The 18,719-nt window shown below is 41.8% G+C and overlaps 1 protein-coding gene across 10 annotated transcripts in view; it reads left to right on the forward strand.

Moving 5' to 3' along the window:
- GIGYF2 (GRB10 interacting GYF protein 2) overlaps window positions 1–18,719 on the forward strand; it is a 127,752-nt gene that overhangs the window by 101,555 nt on the left and 7,478 nt on the right. For 7 of the 10 annotated variants that reach the window (XM_065916814.1, XM_065916857.1, XM_065916815.1 and 4 more), the window contains 7 exons: window positions 1,241–1,399; window positions 4,003–4,239; window positions 11,225–11,347; window positions 14,283–14,492; window positions 14,605–14,807; window positions 15,949–16,103; window positions 17,622–17,815. In XM_065916814.1, coding sequence (XP_065772886.1) covers window positions 1,241–1,399; window positions 4,003–4,239; window positions 11,225–11,347; window positions 14,283–14,492; window positions 14,605–14,807; window positions 15,949–16,103; window positions 17,622–17,815 — 1,281 coding nt within the window. The remainder of the gene's footprint in view (window positions 1–1,240; window positions 1,400–4,002; window positions 4,240–11,224; window positions 11,348–14,282; window positions 14,493–14,604; window positions 14,808–15,948; window positions 16,104–17,621; window positions 17,816–18,719) is intronic. The other 3 variants (XM_065916847.1, XM_065916851.1, XM_065916852.1) reach the window with 3 other exon arrangements.

Consider the following 18,719-nt stretch of genomic DNA (forward strand, 5'->3'; position numbering starts at 1 on the left):
TACTCTCCCATCATCTCATAGGTCCTAGTTCTCCTGGAGGGGACTTCCCTAAGGCATTGGGGAGTTCTCAGCAGGATGGGGGTTAGAATGTTAGGACACTCACTTCCTTCAGTAGGAATGTCTGTTATCCATTAACAGCTACTGGAGGGATGTTCGTCAGTTCTAGTATATCATTAGAATTGATTGCTTTCACATATCTCCTGGGGTTTTATAAACCAGTTAGATTTGAAAAGTAATGAAATCTTGAAGTATTTATAACCAGTGACAGTAAAAGTTTTTCATGTTTCACAACCATTTGTATTTCTTTTTGGGGAATTCTTTATTATGTTCTTGGACCATTTTCTCCTTGGATTTTTAAAGATCCCATTTGAAAGAATCGACTCTTAACAGCCCAGCGTGTCTAGCCTTTATTACATCATTCCTTGTCTTTTGCCGTAAGAACTGAAAAACAAAAAGCATCTGTGTCCTCCATGGAATTCTCCAGGCCAAAATACTGGGGTGGGTAGCCTTTCCTTTCTCCAGGGGATCTTCCCAACCCACAGATCAAACCCAGGTCTGCCACATTGCAGGTGGATTCTTTACCAGTTGAGCCACAAGGGAAGCCCATGCTGAGATTAGATTAGAACTACTAGTATTTCTTAGAGTCACACTCTACACTAGTGTGTAATGACTTTAAGAAGTGTTACAGTAAAGGCATCTGTTTGCTGAGGATTTCTTCCTGAGTTATTTTGACAGTGGGACCCTTTTCTGTATATTTAATATCCATAGGACTTCAGTTCTTGAGAACATGTTCTGTGACACGTAGCTTTATTCCATCCTTCTGACTGGAGAACTTCTCTCTACTCACCAGGTGTTTTTGCTACTGACTTAGGTTCTCAGTTGATTAAAAAAAATCGGGACTATTGGTAGCAACAGAGAAACGAAAGCTTGAGTCCTTACTAGTGTTAATCAGGAAATGATGGTGCTAACACTGAAACCAGGGTGGACTTAACATATGCAGTGCTGTTTAACGATCAATATTTTAAGTACAAATTATTTTGACTCTTAATATGCCTATTCCCCAGCTCACTTGAGCACTTTTTACTCTAGATGTTGGTTAGATAACTTTTTATATTTGTTTGTTAACAGAATCTTAGCAGCACATAGCCTGTTTCTTTTCAAATTATAATGTATTGATAACATATTAGTTGAGACGCACAGAAGGATATGCAGACACTCACACATACCCTCTTTAATTCAGGAAGAGGCTCTGCGACGCCAGAGGGAGCAAGAAATCGCGTTAAGGCGGCAGCGAGAAGAGGAAGAGAGACAGCAGCAGGAAGAAGCTCTTAGGAGACTGGAGGAGAGGAGGCGAGAAGAGGAGGAGAGGCGGAAGCAAGAAGAATTGTTACGCAAGCAGGTGATCAGAGCACTTGTTCTCCTCATTTCTTCTTTGAAACTAGGAATTAGTGATTAAGAAAGTCTTAGGATATTAGGAGAGCCCATCTAAAGCTTTTTCAGGTTGATGAAAGTTACCAAAGGAGATCTGAGTGGCTCTTAATACTTCTGTAATAGCCATCCCACGTGTAATTATAAAAGCTGAACAAGATGTCAAGGAATCAAAACAAACAAAAAACAGCACCACACGAATCAAAGAAGGGCTCCTCTTAAAAAACCAAACGTGCGGCGTGGAGGTTGATGCCTTGCTGCCTTAGGGTTCTCCCCCGTCCGCACCGTTCGAGCGTGTAGTTCTCTGCTGCCTAGTGTAGCCGTGAGATCACACAGCAGTGCTGTTGCCTAACTCCAATGCAGCCAGGACACCTGCGGCATTTTGCTTTAATGTGTAAGAAAAGTAATAGATTTTTTATTAGTGGATTCTATTTTTAGAACAGTGTTAGATTTTCAGAAAAATTGGGATGGTAGTACAGTTTGCTGTATTACTAGTTTAGATTAGTATAGTATATTAATTGTGATAAACCAATGCTGACAAATTACTAAATCAATATTGATGCATTTTTATTAACTAAAGGCTGTAGTTTATTAACATTTCTTCAGTTTTCCCCTCGTGTCTCTTTTCAGTTTTAGGATTTCATTCAGAATATTGCATTAAGTTGTCATGTCTCCTTAGCTTATTCTTGGCCATGACAGTTTCTCAGATTTTTTTTTTTTTTCTTTGAGTTAAACCACTTTAAGGAATACTGGTCAGTATATTGAAGGGTAACCCTCTATTAGAGTTCTTTTGAAGTTTTTCTCACAATTAAACTGGTGTTAGAGGTGTTTGGGGAAGAAGATCACAGCAGTAAAGTACCATTTTCATCACATACCAAGGCTATATATTAGCACCATGATGTGTGGTTATTAATGGTGACATTGATCTCCTGGCTGTAGCAGTGCTTATTGGGTTCTCCGCCATACTTTTCCCCTTTACTGTGTTCTTTGGAAGGAAGTCAGCACGTGCAGCAGTCCACATTTACAGATGTAGGTTTTTGTTTGTTGATTAGATTGACACAAAACTGGAGATTACCTGCTTTTGCTTAAGTTCTTGATTAAAACTCTTTAGAGAAATCTAAATTCTTTAGAGGTAGATAATTTCCAGGTTAGATTGTATGTTAATACATTATTTGGTTTATTTATTCAACAGTTAATATATATTCTGTTAATATACCATATGCTAGTTACTGTGATTGTTTCCTGCTCAAGTCCAAAACTTTCTGAGAAATTGTTTCTGCCCTCAAGAAGCTCACAGACTATGTAGGTAATGATTTTATAAGAAATAAATACCACATTGTAGATCTTTCAGCTGAAAAATCAAAATATTGACCTAAAATTGGCTAAAACAGCAGATAACATTATTGCCTCACCTGTCAAGGTATTCTGGCGATAAGGCAGCTAAACATGAACTTCGGTGACTCAGTGATGTCATTAAGACTCCAGGTGCTCCTCATGCTTCTCTGTCATGTCCTGGTGTGTTGACGTCTTCGCTCATGGTTCATACTCTGCTCTACCAGGTCTTGGTGTGTTGATTTTTAAGTTCATGTTTTTTACCTGATGGTTAGTAGTGTTGGATACCATACTGTACCCAGAAAGGGAGTGGCCCTTCTCTCGTGCTTCTTTCCTTTCCTCTGGGAAGAATATCTTTTCTAGAATCAGCCCTTTGGCCTAAATTAGATTACATGGGTGTCCCAGTTTACACTGGTAGCTTAAAAAGCAAAGCTTGGCATTTTAAACCTTGGATGTGACAGGAGGCTCTCTCTATAAAGAAGATGACGGAAAGGAATGGGTGCTAGATAGCTAAGAATAGTTGCTGTCACCAGTTGGCTAAGAGCATCCAGACAGAGGAGGACAAAATATAGTTGAGTGTAAACGAAAGACAGAGGGGATGTCTACCTTCTGAAGGCAAAGAAAGTCCTCGTAGAGTAGCTGATGTCTGCCCTGAGATCTGGAGAGTGTAGGGGCATGTGCTATCCGGATAAGATAGAGCATTGCAAGTGCTGTAACCAGCCTTCACAGAGGAAGGCCAGGAGAACTCCAGGGGGCACATGGAATGGTTTTGAGGGAGAGAAGCAGGAAGAGAATGACCCAGGGTACTACCGAAAGTAGTAGAGGGATAGAGGATGTGTGAAGGGGAGCTCTCCCAGGGGCCTGTGAGCCACCAGGGGCGAGACCCTCGGATGGAGTTAAGTGGTCTTGTAAAGCTGCTTTGGGTCTGGCCCTGGCTGAGGCTTTCCTGAGAGTCAGTTTCCTTGCAGGTCCTGGCAGCTCTCTGCACCCAGCATCCTGACGAGCTGACTCTGCCTCAGGGTTGGAGCAGGTTCAAGGGTTCTTGCCTGAGGTTGTGGCAATCTCTTAGAGATCAGTATTACCACAGATGTCCAAAGTGATGTTCCTTTTATGTAGAAATTAGCAAATAAATGAAACATGATGTTATCCGGTAAGCACACCTCTGATCGAAGCCTTGAAAAGTGACTCAGATTTGTTTTAAAACATAATTAAATTTTATTATTTTCATTTCCTTCTGGGAAGGAAGAGGAGGCTGCGAAATGGGCCCGAGAAGAAGAGGAGGCCCAGCGTAGGTTAGAGGAGAACCGGCTACGGATGGAAGAGGAGGCAGCCAGGCTGCGACACGAGGAGGAGGAGCGGAAGCGGAAAGAGCTGGAGCTCCAGCGGCAGAAGGAGTTGCTGCGGCAGAGGCAGCAGCAGCAGGAGGCTCTCCGGAGGCTGCAGCAGCAGCAGCAGCAGCAGCAGCTGGCACAGATGAAGGTAAAGCCGGGCTCCGGACAGGCCACCGGCTGGAGGAGCTGCTTGCCCGCGTTTGTGGTTGGGTGGATGCTGGCGGTGCGGAAGCACAAACTGTTCTTTATGTTAAATATTGCGACTTCCCGTTTTTTGATCAGCAGAATATAACAAGATGCATTGTACTTTGTGTTAGACATTTAAAGAAGGGAAGAATAAGTAAAAGAGTCTAGGACGTGAGCAGCAACATAGGCAAAGACCAAGTAGATCTATATGGTTCATAAATTTAAACACTGGTGTGCCTACTCTATCAGTTCAACAGTGCTAAGGCAAGGATAAACGAGACAAGGTGACTGTCCTCAAGGAACCCATAGACTCATGAGTACAGGAAACTCAAACATTTGGGTGTGTAAGTAGGAACCATCATACAGGGCTTGAAATACAGCTGACTGTGGGGTTTATTGAAAGGTGGATTGAGGTGATGTATGCAAAGTGTTGTTTTAGGAGGGTTCAAAGCCTTATGTGAAATAGTAGAAAGTAAGACTGGGAAACCAGTAGAGAGTGTGATGGTGGTAGTGAGAATGAATAGGGCCAAGATGAGACCTGGCTAACATTAATAAGCAAGACTTAGTGATGCTCTGAATCTGAGGGAAGAGGGCAGAAGTTGGAATGGCTCTTAGATAGTAAGCCTTCCATGACTGGGAAAGTAGTGGAACCATTGATGAAATAGGAGTAATTGGAGAGGGAGGAGCAGATTTATGGTAGGGTCTACAAAACTTCTTATGATAAGGAGTGTATGGCTGGTCGTGAGGCTTAGTATCCCCTGTCTTCAAGGAGCTCGTAGGATAAAGACATAAACAGAAAGTTGGAATACAGTGGGGTAGGTGTAGTGAGAGAGGAAGCACAAAGCAGTAGTTCTTAAGGTGTGATCAGCTGGGAATTTGTTGATGCTGTTCAGTTGCTGAATTGTGTCTGACTCTTGTTACCCCATGGACTGCAGCATACCAGGCTTCTCTGTCCTTCACTATCTCCCACAGTTTGATCAAACTCATGTCCATTGAGTTGATGATGCCATTTAACTGTCTCATCTTCTGTCACCTCCACCTCCTCCTGCCCTCAGTCTTTCCTAGCATCAGAGTCTTTTCCAGTGAGTCACCACTTCGCATCAGGTGGCCGAAGTATTGGAGCTTCAGCTTCAGCATCAGTCCTTCCAATGAATATTCATGGTTGGTTTCCTTTAGGACTGACTAGTTTGATCTCCTTGCTGTCCAAGGGACTCTGAGGAGTCCTCTCCAGCACCACAGTTCAAAAGCATCAATTCTTTGGATTCAGCCTTTTTTATGATCCAACTCTTGAGCATCTGTACACAACTACTGGAAAAACCACACGTTTGACTATATGGACCTTTGTCAGCACAGTGATGTCTCTGCTTTTTAATATGCAGTGTAGGTTTGGTTTGTCATAGCTTTTGTTTTAAGGAGCAAGTGTCTGAATTTCATGGGTGTAGTCACTGTCTACAGTGATTTTGGAGCCCAAGAAAAAAAATTCTGTTTATATTTCTACTTTTTCCCCATCTGTTTGCCATGAAGTGATGGGACTGGATGCTATGATCTTAGTATTTTGAATGTTGAGTTTTAAGCCAGCTTTTTTACTCCTCTTTCATGCTCATCAAGAAGCTCTTTAGTTCCTTTTCACTTTCTGCCATTAAAGTGATATCATCTCCATAATTGAAGGTGAAAAGTGTGAGTCACTCAGTCGTGTCCGACTCTTTGCAACCCCATGGACTGTAGCCCCCCAGGCTCCTCTGTCCATCGAATTCTCCAAACAAGACTACTGGAGTGGGTAGCCATTCCCTTCTCCAGGGGATCTTCCTGACCCTGGAATTGAACTGGGGTCTCCTGGATTATAGGCAGATTCTTTATCATGTGAGCCACACCACATATCTGAGGCTATTGATAGTTCTCCCAGCAGTCTTGATTCCAACTTGAAATTCATCCAGCCTGGCAGGCATTTTCTTGGGTCCTACCCAGACTTACTGAATGAGAACCTCTTGGAAATGGAACCCAACAATTGTGTTTGAATAAGCCTTCCAGGCCTTCTCACTAATATGTGAGACCCACTGCCCATTTGAGGCATTGGGGAAGCTTTGCTGAAAGAAGATAACTTCCAAAATGACTCATGAAGGGAGTGAAAATTTAAATTTAAAGAAAAAAATAAAGGTCAAATAGCCAGTTTGGAGAATGGAGGGGATTTGTGAGAGCAGTAGAAGTTTCTGGAGAGTGAGCTGTGAGGTTCCTATCTAGGCTTCATATCTAGAACTTGAATTGCTAGGTCACATGATGCCAGTGTCTTTAATGGTTTAAGGAACTGCCAGACTGTTTTCTGAATTGGCTGCACCATTTTATGTTCAGTGGCTGAGGGTTCAAGTTTCTTCTCTTCCTCATCCATCTGTATTATCTGACTTTTTGATTGTAGCCATCCTAGGTATGAAATGATAACTTGTAGTGATTTTGGTTTGAATTTCCCAGATGACTGATGATGTTGAGTTTCTCTTTATGTGTTTATTGACAATTTGTAAATCTTCTTTGGAGAAATGTCTATGTGGGTCCTTTGCCTATTTTTAAACTGGATTCTTTTTATTACTGAGTTTTTAAAGAGTTCTTTATATGTCTTAGATATTTGAGTTCCATATCACATGATTTAAAAGTATTTTCTCTTATTTGTTTTTTTCCCTCTTCCTTGACAGTATCCTTTGCTGCACAAAAGTTTTACATTATGATGAAGTCCGAATTATCTGTTTTTTCTTCTTTTGCTTGTGCTTTTGTTATATCTAAGAATTACTAAATCTGAGGTCATAGTTTTACAGAATCCTATGTTTTCTGCTAAGACTTTGTAGTTTTAGCTCCCTAATCTATTTTGAGTGAATTTTTGTAAATTATGTGAGGTGAGGGTTTGACTTCATTCTTTTGCATGTCATTTATCTGGTTGTCCTAGCACCATTTGTTGAAAAGATTATTGTTTGTCCATTGAATGGCTGCGGCATTCTCCTTAAAAAATTGGACATGTGGATTCGTTTCTGCACTCTGAATTCTTTTCAGGTGATCTGTATGATCACTGTGCTAGTGATACACTGTATCGACGTTACTGTTGCTTTGTCATTAAGTTTGAAATCAGAAAGTGAGTCAGTCCTTCCACTTTGTTCCTTTTTCTCATAGTTTTTTGGCTCTTCTGTGTTTCTTTAAATTCCATGTGGATTTTAGAATGAGTTTGTCAATTTCTGTAAAGCCAATTGGGATTCTGGTAGGAATTGCATTGACTCTAGATCAGTTTGAGGAGTTTTGGTATCTTAACAATACTTAGTCTTCTGATCTGTAAGCATAAGATATTTTTATGTTCCTGTAGATCTTGAATTTCTTTCACTGTTTTATAGTTTTTAAGAATATAGTTTTTGTACTTTTTTGTTAAATTTATTTTTAAGTATCTTGTCTTGCTTTCATCATAAATGAAATTTTCAAAATTTCAAAATTTTCAAAATTTCATTTCCAGATTGTTCTTTGTAAGTGTATAGATGTGCGATTGATTTTTGTATACTGAGCTTATATCCTGCTATCTTGCTGGACTGGTTTATTAGTAGTCTCTTAGTGAATTCATTAGGATTTTTGTATCGTGTCATCTGCACATGCTGAGACCAGGAAGCAGCCTGCAGTGTAGCCTGTGTCTCCAGTGCGTCTGCCAGTTACCCCAGCTGCCTTTTACCCCAGCATCCACTGATTGCAGATGAAGTCAGTTTCCTTTGAAAAGAGATCTGGAGCTCTCCCTATTCCAATCTGTTCCTCCTACCTCAGCCTCAAGGCCAGAGTTCTGTGAGTCACAGCTCTGGAGCTGGGAACAGTGGTGGTGGTGGTGGTGGTTTGGTCACTAAGTCATGTCCAGCTCTTGTGACCCCATGGACTATAGCCCGCCAGGCTCCTCTGTCCATGGGATCCTCCAGACAAAAATGTTGGGAGTAGGTTGCCATTTCCTTCTCTGGGGATCTTTCCGACCCAGGAGTCAAACCCGGGTATCTGTTTAATTGTTGCAGGCAGACTCTTTACCTACTGAGCTAAGAGGGAATTGCTTTGGGAACAGTGGCACCCGCTTTTTCAGTTGAGCCCTTGGGGGAGGGACAGTAGCCTCAGGTCTCCTTGGCTTACCTCTCCTGGTGGAGTGGAACCTCTGCATTTCAAACTGTAGGGCAGTGGCAGTCAGGGCCCTAGTGGTCTCAGGAGACCCGGGTTCAATCCCTGGCTCGGAAAGATCCCCTGGAGAAGGAAATGGCAACCCATTCCAATATTCTTGCCTTGGAAATACCATGCAGTCCATGGGGTAGCAAACGAGTCAAACATGACTTCGCAGCTAAACAACAGCAAACTGAGTAGCTCTATGTAGTTTCCATTCCATAAGTGTAAGCTAGATGTAAGAAGTGAGCTCCCATCTCTCAGCAGTGCTTGTCTCTAACTTAGCCTTTGCAACAGGTAGCTGGAGCCAGAATGAGAATTGCTAACACTGGACTCTTTCCGGGAAGCCAGCCCTCTGTCTGGCAGCCGAGGGGAGAGAGGGAGGCCTGTGTTCTTGGCTCCCACTCCCTCATCTGAAGTGCTGGCTGAGCTAAGGGTTGGGAGAGAGTAGGTCAGGGCACAAGTCCTACAGACTCTCTGTTTTCTTAAGGATTGTTCTTAATACTTCTTAAAGAAATGTTACTTAAAAATGGTGTTGAAAAAGTAAGGTAGCAGTATCAGAGCAGGGGGAAAACGCAGATTTTTAAATATCAGTGAAGGACATTCAGGAGTCCGAAAATGTCCCAAATTCCCTACTGTTTACTTCTCATTTGGGAGAGAGTTGTTCTGAAAAATGTGATTGACAACCTTCACTTCTCTGGGCAGTACAGGATGTTGGTTGAACTGGAAAATGCCCTGAGGCAGTGTTGATGGAGTGATGGGATAGTATTTCTTATGTACAAATAAGACTTTAGGGAAATGATAGAGATCTGTCATGTGAAGGAGACTTAGATTTGTTCTGCATTGCTCCAGAGAACAGACTCATGAATCACGAGCAGAAAGTACAGTGAAGTATATTTTGGCACAAATAAAGGAGGATTTCAGAGGTGCCTGTAAGGGGAACAGGCCGTTTCAGGAGGCAGTGAATCTATTCTTGGTGCTGGCTGAGTTTCTGCTACAGAGGACTGGCAGTTGGTTCCTTGGTACGATGGGGTGATATAGCCACTGGGATTTTAGACAACAACAGTAGTTGCTGGTTGATTGCATCAGAATTACAAAAATATGCAAATTCTCTGGCTTTACTTTTGGCTGTTCATTGAACATGGGAGCCAGGGCATCTCTGATTTTACGGGTCTTCCGAGTGATGCTGCAGGTTTGATAGGACTTTCCAAATGTGTCATTTCCTATGGAGAGGAAGAGTTCATTTGTGCCCCACTTTTCCTACTTTGCTACCCCGGTCTTTCTCTCTTAGCTCCCTTCTGTACCCTCTCCTCCCAGAGCAAAGGTGCATATAAGAGAAGTGCTCATACTACCCACCACTGGGCAGAAAATGTTGAGGGTTGCTCATTATGTTGAGGATGTTCAGTAGTGTTGAGGGCACTTGTTTGGAGAGCTGTCTGGTAACATCAGTGACAGTTTAACCTGCTTTTACCCTTATCCCAGGAGAAGGCAATGGCAACCCACTCCAGTATTCTTGCCTGGAAAATCCCATGGACGGAGGAGCCTGGTAGGCTGCAGTCCATGGTATCGCTAAGAGTTGGACATGACTGAGTGACTTCACTTTCACTTTTAACTTTCATGCACTGGAGAAGGAAATGGCAACCCACTCCAGTGTTCTTGCCTGGAGAATCTCAGGGACAGGAGAGCCTGGTGGGCTGATGTCTATGGGGTCGCACAGAGTCGGACACGACTGAAGTGACTTAGCAGCAGCAGCAGCAAACCCTTATCCCATCAGTTCCAATTTTAGAGATTCCTACTGAAGAACCTTTCTATTTTGGCATTTTGTTTTGATCCACACACACGTACTGTTTTTATTATCTGGTTTAGATTTGGTTTTAGTTTTTAAGAGCCATAAGATGTGTGAAAATTGAGTGAATCTTTTTCTGGCTCAGAAAGACCAAGGGATTCCCTTAGAAATAATCAAACTTTTGAGAACACTAAAGTATACAGGACTCATGTTTACACTTTATTTTAGTCGAAAATTTTGAGGACTAGGAAAAACAGAATAATCGATTAAAACCAATTTAGTGCTCATGACTAGAAGCCACAGCCTGGTTAATTCTCTTTTGTGAAAGACTGATTGAAAACTGCCTGGCGTTAGCTACCCACCTCAGCTTTCCCTTCAGAAATCTTGTCCTTAACCCTTTCACTGGAAAACAGGGTATCATGTCCTTATTACCTCCTTGGATTAAAAACGTAGTGATTCTTTTGTTTCATTCTCTCCCTTTATGGCTGTATATCAGTGACAGGTGTAACAAATTTGCAGTTTCATAAGAGTAAATCAAATAAAAGTGTATTGCTGTATTTTGGGCTTCCCTGGTGGCTCAGTGGTAAAGAACTTGCCTGACAGTGCAGGAGATGCAGTGTTTCAATCCCTGGGTCAGGAAAAACCCCTGGAAGAGGATGTGGCAACCCACTCCAGTATTCTTGCCTGGGGAATCCCATGCAGAAACCTGGTGGGCTACAGTCTATGGGGTTGCAAAATAGTCAGACACCACTTAGCGACTAAAACAGCAATAATATTGATATGTTTTAAGTTGTTTTAAAATTATCTTGTGACAAAAGAAAATTAAGTAAAAGAAGCAAAACTGATTGGTAGAATAGTCATGTAAAAGGATCAAAGAAGGAAATTTGAATTGACTGTTATAAATGGAATTGAGGGAAGCATGAATGTTCTGGCTGTACACAATGCATTATTGCCCTCCGTTTCCTATCCGTGTGGCCTCATGAACTCTTCTGCCTTCCTTTTTTGCTAGCTTCCCTCTTCTTCAACGTGGGGCCAGCAGTCCAACACGACAGCATGTCAGTCTCAGGCAACGCTATCATTGGCTGAAATCCAAAAACTAGAAGAGGAACGAGAACGGCAGCTTCGAGAGGAGGTAAATTTTAAAAGTGATCTAGACAATCGGTGATTCAGAATAGCCAATGTGCATTCTGGATTAGTGGCTACTAAAGATAAATATTGTTGTCAGAGTTGCTGTGTATCCGAGTTAGATATTTATTTTTCAGCTCTTTAGCCTGTACAATGGTCAGTAGCAAATATGAAGAATATAACAGAAATAACATTAAGATTGGGTACAAAAATATTCGATTACCTTAAACATTTTACCATAGCTCTTGAGAGAATAGTTCAGAAATAAAAGTTACATGGGTGTTTCAGAATTACGGGTGAGTTTTGTGCAGATAGCCTCTTATAAATTTAATGCTTACAATGCAGAAATTTTTTTCTCTAAAGGGTACTGGGTTCTGACTAACCTATAAAACCTTAAAATATGACAAATACAGTCTCTCTGTTTGTTCATCTGTATCCTGCAGTTCCTCATTAGGATAGAGAGGATACAAAAAAGAGAAAGGGATTGGGGGCGGTAGAACATAGTTCTTGACAGAAAGGAAAAAATGAGTAAGTGAAATGGTTTGGCTCAGCATACCACTAGCTGAGTACCATCCGTCCATTGTGTATTTGCTGCTCATGGGGATATAGTTGAATCTAAAACAGACAAAAGTCTCTCCCTTCATAAAGCTTACCTTTAGTTGAGGGAACAAGGACAAGAAAAGACATGGAGTTCTAGAAGGCAGTATCTGTCAGAAAGAAAAATAAAGTGGGAAGGGGCATAGGGAGAAGGTTGGGAGTTGGGAATAGTATTGGTGGTGGGTAGTAATTGACTGTCTAGTTTTAGATAGTACTGACTGGGAAGGCCTCTCTGAGAAGGTGGCATGAGGTAACTGAGTCTTAAAGGAAGTACTGTACGTGGGTATGATTTGAGGCAGAGCAGTCAATTTGTTCGAGAATGCAAGCTGTCATTCTGGATCTGGGTGGTGTGGTTCACTAAAGGCCGTGAAAATTGTCTGTGCATGTTCACTGTGTAGTGTGCATGACATCACCCAGTAGGTTAAAAGCTCTCTTTGCCTTAAAATTTACCATATTTCCTACCCTCTTTCGAAAGAAAAAAGGCTGAGCTTTCTCTGAAATCATCTCTCTTTTCTCAAACGTTAACAGCTGGATGCAGAGCAGACTGTAGCTTCCGCCTCCAAGGCTAGAAATTGTTCCAATAATTTCGGTCTCTGCAAAATGAAAAAATAATAATAATGGTCATCAGAGTTGGAATCACAGGTTTTTTCTTGTTCATATTTTTGTCTGTTAGAAGTTAATAATTGCCTTGTGTTTTCATTTGATTTTCTTTGAACAGTTAAGTCTGCATGCTTCAAAATGTATAAAGTGCCACCCAGCAGATAGTATCTGACAGTTCTATTTCATTCTCTCCCTGGAGGTGTCCTTTCCAGGACCCTCTAATTTGTTCAGATCTGAACATGTTGGCTTGCTGCACACATGTGCTGTTTCTCAAAATTTTGTCATCTGCGTATTGTCCCAGGTGGCGTTAGTAGTAAAGAATCCACCTGCCAATGCAAGAGATGTAAGGGACGAGGGTTCAGTCCCTGGGTTGGGAAAATCCCCTGAAGAAGGAAGTGTCAGCTGCCTCTAGTATTCTTGCTTGGGAGAATCCCATAGACAGAGAAGCCTGGTGGGCTACAGTCCATGGGATCACACAGTATCTTTTCTTTCAGTCCTTCTATTGAACTTTTAACATATGCTCTCTTAAAGTGCTGAGTCCATATATTGTTCCCTCTTAAGTATTTGTGTTTATAGTCTCTTACTCTTGTTTCACTGAATACAGCATCTTACCTCTAAGAGTAATACTTACTCGTCACTTCTATTTCCCTTGTCTCGTTTCTGTTACAGCAGAACTTTGCTTGTTTGATTTGGGCTCTGGCTTTCATCTTACAGGCTGTGTCAGATGTCTGCATCCCGGGCTGTTTGTTCTTATTTAGGAAGGAGGCACTGAGGCGCTGTTGGGAGGCTCTGGGACATGTGGCGCCTTGCTGGGGTTTGCTGTGATGGTGTTTGTAGTGGTCTCTCCTGTTCAAATCCCACCATCTGTTGGTATCTGTGGGTGTATTCTCTTGTGGTAGGTCAGCTTTCCTATAGAATAATCCACTTAGCTGGTTCAGCCTCTTTAAAAAGGAAAGTTTTAATTTTCTACTGGGGAGAGGTGAGGGAAAGTTGCCAACTGTGTTGGGTGGGGAGGGTAATTCAGGGTCTTAATGTTGATTTTTACAGACTTTCAGCCTGTCTTCCTTTGTTTGAGATACCCATGCCTGTAATTCCTGAGCTTTCTATATGAATTGACCTGTTTCTGAGCTTTCTTTACTTGGGTTTCAACTTACTGGGTCTGTTGTATTGGCTGTCTTTATTTGCCTGCTTTCCAGCTTTTAAAAACTTTTTCATTCTCTTTGTCCTTAAAGTTTATGTTTTAGAAAAAAAATATTTTTGTTATTTTGATAGGACTTTGGAAATAAGCATATTACATTTTTGTGCTTAAATAGAAGTCCTATTTAATTTTTAAGAAGTAATTCTTAATTTCTTTTTATTCTTCTCTTAGTACTTCTGACAGTTTACATCTTTATTTGCAGCAGAGAAGTTAACTGTTAGGCGTTTAATTTTATATAGTTGCTTCCCAGGTGGCATTAGTGATGAAGAACCCACCTGCCAGTACAAGAGACATAAGAGACACAGGTTTGATCCCTGGGTTGGCAAGATCCCTTGGAGGAGGGCATGGCAATGCGCTCCAGTATTCCTGCCTGGAGAATCCCATGGTCAGAGGAGCCTGATGGGTACAGTCCGTAGGGTCACAGAGTCAGGCACAACTGAAGCATCTCAGCACACACACTATGTATTTATATTCCATTTGGTATACTGGACATTTGTAACTTATTTTAAAAACTGGAATCCTGAGGTAGCTTCTGTTGTGCCTGCAGCAGAGGCGCCAGCAGAGGGAACTGATGAAGGCCCTCCAGCAGCAACAGCAGCAGCAGCAGCAGAAACTCTCGGGCTGGGGGAACGTCAGCAAGCCTGCAGGCACTGCGAAGTCTCTTCTGGAGATCCAGCAGGAAGAAGCCAGGCAGATGCAGAAGCAGCAGCAACAGCAGCAGCAACACCAGCAGCCAAACAGAGCCCGGAATAACACGGTGGGTCCGCCTTCCCGCACAGGCGTGTGGACTGCCTGCTCTGACTGCCGTGCGCTCTCTTTGTGCCCTCTTAATATTGTTAACTAGTTATTCATGTCTCTTTCTTTAACAGCATTCCAACCTGCACACCAGCATTGGGAATTCTGTTTGGGGCTCTATAAATACTGGTCCCCCTAACCAGTGGGCCTCTGACCTAGTCAGTAGTATCTGGAGCAATGCTGACACTAAAAACTCCAACATGGGATTCTGGGATGATGCAGTGAAAGAGGTGGGACCTAGGAACTCAACAAACAAAAATAAAAACGCCGGTCTCAGGTAGGGCTCAAAGCGATCGACCTGTGTTCCTTCGTGGATTGGGGGAGGAAGGGCATGTGAGGAGTATGATACTGGGTGGCCAGAGAAAGGTAGTTAATTTAGTTTTTACTTACTTTCGCCTATTTCCTGGCACGTGAGGTGATAGTTTGATTGTTTTTCTTCCCTATGGAAACACATCGGTATTATTACTAGCGGATCCTTTGGTTGCTGGACATGGAGTCCATTGCCTGTCACGTGGTAACCACTTAATATTTTTTGTTACTGCTGTTGAATATTTCTCCAAGGTAGTCTCTAAAAGAGTGTAGCATTTTCTCTAAAATTTTAAGTTAGAATATTATAAACACTTAAACTGTTTTATTTTTATGATAAATTTGTTACATCTTACATTCATCCTTCTTTTGTTGAACAAGCATGGGTTTTAATGTTAAATCATGAACTCAAATCCCAGCACTAGCACTTACTAGCTGTGTGACCTTGGGCAGGAGGGAACCTCTTTGAGCCTCAGTTCCCTCATCTGTAAAATGAAGATAACAATAACAACTTCATGGGTGTGGTTGTAAAGGTTAAGTGAATACATGTGAAGTAGTTAGTAAAGTGCCTGGCACATAGTAACTACTTAATAAATGGTAGTGTTGTTAGACTATTTTTTCTCGATTAATTGAGGGCTTAATGTGTGATGAATAGGACACCGAATAACATGTTGAGCATCTTTGCCAGGCACTGTGCTCTAGGCCTTTGCATATAATATTTTTGTTCTTTTTAATAACCCAAAGAAGTATTAGTGTCATTTTACAGATGAGGAAACTGAGGCTTAGCAAGATTTTAAAATCTTACTGATGGACACATAAGAACTTAATAATTTCTCTGAAAAGAAGCCCTGTATTCACAAACTAAAATGTATTAACCAAGGCTAGATTTTAATAGGTATTGATTAAACTCCCCCACCCCCAACCCCAGTATTTCGCTTTTTTGTTTTTGGGCTTTGTTTGTTTGTCTGTTTGTTTTCATTTTCGGAGCCAAGAATTGGATTGCTGGACAGCCATCCAATGTTGCCAAGACATTATCTATATATGGTGTTAGAGTATGATCATAATAGTAACAGTTCCTGGGAATATAATACCACCCTATTGTTTTGCTTTAGTAAATCTGTAGGTGTGTCTAACCGGCAGAATAAGAAAGTAGAAGAAGAAGAAAAATTGCTGAAGCTCTTTCAGGGAGTAAATAAAGCCCAAGATGGATTTACCCAGTGGTGTGAACAGATGCTTCATGCCCTTAATACGGCAAATAACTTGGATGGTAAGAACTGGGGAGGGAAACCCAGCATGTGGAATGGCAGAGCAGGCCCTACAAAGAGTTAGGAAATTGAAATGATGGGCCAGCCTTCAGGAGGTGAAGTCTGATGGAGGTCAAGTCCTGCACCTACTGTAAGGACTTGACTCTTTTACAGCATTACTTGTGAGAAAAGTTCTGTAATACTATACTGAACTAGGTTACCAGTGGACACCAAAACGTAGCTGCTGTTGCAGGCTGTCCTGTGATGGACAGGGCGGAAGAGATGATAGTTCCGTCCTGCTCATTTATGGGGGGCATCGCCAGATGGACAAAGGAGAGTAACTGTTACACTGAGGACATAGGTCAGCCTACATGAGAGAAGACTGAGGTGACATGAGAATTGTTCCGTTCCTGCCTTTGGGGGCAGGGGTGGGAGTCGTGACAGGGCAGGTAGATGTGCTTTGTATGGGATAAAGCTGAGGCCTGTAATGTGCAAATGAAAAGGTTTCGGTGCAATTTGAAGAAAAACTTGCTGCTTGTTGGTTGTTCACAAAGAGAAGTGTCTGCCTGAGATGGAAGCGAGTACTTCCCTCACCCGCAAATGTTCGAACAGAGACCAGTCAGCTCGGTGTGGACGCATTCCCATAACTCGTGAGCTTTGCTGAGCTAGTCCATCTCTGATGTCTTTTCTAAAGCCAGAAACCTTTTTTTTAAAAAAACAGAGCAGGAAAAGAAGGGTTCCTTTGCAGCAATGTGACAATAGCTGATGGTCAGAATGAGTCAGAGAAAGCAAGAGTGAAAAAGAGTAATGACTACCATCCATTAAGCACCTACCATGTACTAGGCACTTTCTAGGGGTTAATATGTGTTATCCTAGTTATCTTAATTTTTGCCATAACTTACCTTTACAATGTCAGTGATGTTATCCCCATTTTATAAATTAGGAAACGGAGGCTCAGGATGGTTAAGTAGCTCATCAAGGTCACACAGTGAGCAAATTTCAGAGTCAAGTTTTAAACCCATGTCTGTCTAACTCTGATACTTGCACTTTTCTCCTGCACCACACTGCTTCATATCGAATTTTTCTGTGTAAACAGAGGTTATCTCAGTGAAGTGAAACGAGGCTGCAGCTGTATCTTCAGTATCTGTCACGGTGCCTGGCATACACCATGGCACTTAAAACATATTGACTGAATTTAAAGAAGAAAAGAAAGGAATCCCCAGATTACTTTAGTCTTAGGCAAGCAGTTGTTTCCATCAACATAACTTAGTTCCTACCAAAATAACATTTAGTGAAACAAACGCATGATATCTTCATCTCTGTGATATTTCAGACGATTTGGGGCATTACAATGAGATTGGGGTTCCCCCCCATGACTACAGAGTAGGTTAAAGAATACTTAGTGTAATAGCTGCATGCCTTTCCAGTTTCCATCATTCATGTCCCTGTTAGGTGTTAAAATATATTGAAGACTGAACCTGATCTCTGCTGTGTGGTATTTCATTGTTACTTTTTATGTCTTCTCCCCTCTCATGATACAGTGCCCACATTTGTTTCTTTCCTGAAGGAAGTAGAATCTCCGTATGAGGTCCATGATTACATTAGGGCCTATTTAGGAGATACCTCTGAGGCCAAGGAGTTTGCCAAGCAGTTCCTTGAGCGCCGTGCCAAACAGAAAGCCAACCAGCGGCAGCAGCAGCAGCAGCAGCAGCAGCAGCAGCAGCAGCAGCAGCAGGTATGAGGCAGCAGAATGTGATGCCTGGTCAGTGTTAGTGTCTTGAAAGTGGAGCAGCCAGAGAAATGAAAATTTAAAATACTACTACCAATTTTGTACATCACATGACTGGAACCTTTTAAAACCAGGTAGACTTGACGTTTTCAAGTTACATGTCCTGAGACCTTTGTGAATTTCCCAAATACCGAGTATATAACCATTCATTCACTGATAGGCATGCCAGCCCCATTTTTCTTGGTTCATATAAGTGCCTCTGTCCAATTGCAAATGCCAACTTGTCATAGGTGCATAAATTTGGTTTTAATAGTTAAAACTCACCAATGTTAACTCTCTGAAGCTTCAGATCATTTGTTCCCAGTATTGACAATACTGCACCTGCCAAATATCTCATACACTGTTGATGAGAATGTAAAGGTATAATCAGTTCTTGTTATTCTCGGGAGTTCTGTTCTGTGAACTTGCTGTCAACACAGAATTAGCAAATGCTGAACCATTGCTCCTAGCGGGGTTAGGTTTTTGTGGATCTGTGTTACAGCATTTTTGTCAGCTGATAACTGTTAATACTGATAACTTTGTTCTGTGTGTGTTCCTGTTTAAGGATACCTTATTTAAATACATTACTGCTTCCTTAATACTGAACTCACAGCCAGTGTCACTATGATGCGTGCCTGAATAAAGCTTACCTAACACACATGTTTTCTGAGGCACATCACAGTCTTTGGGCCCTTTAGAAACACTAGACAGCACTTGACCCTTGGGAGCCATTTTACACAATGAAATCACCAACAGCAATGTGCAAAACATAACCCAAAATAGACCGAGAAAGATGCTCCTTTGCAGTATGAGAGCTGGGACAAGAAGGCAGAAAGTATTGCCCAGTTCTACCTCACCTGGGAACATGTAT

This window comes from Muntiacus reevesi, chromosome 1 (genome assembly GCF_963930625.1).
Source record: "Muntiacus reevesi chromosome 1, mMunRee1.1, whole genome shotgun sequence".
NCBI lineage: Eukaryota > Metazoa > Chordata > Mammalia > Artiodactyla > Cervidae > Muntiacus > Muntiacus reevesi.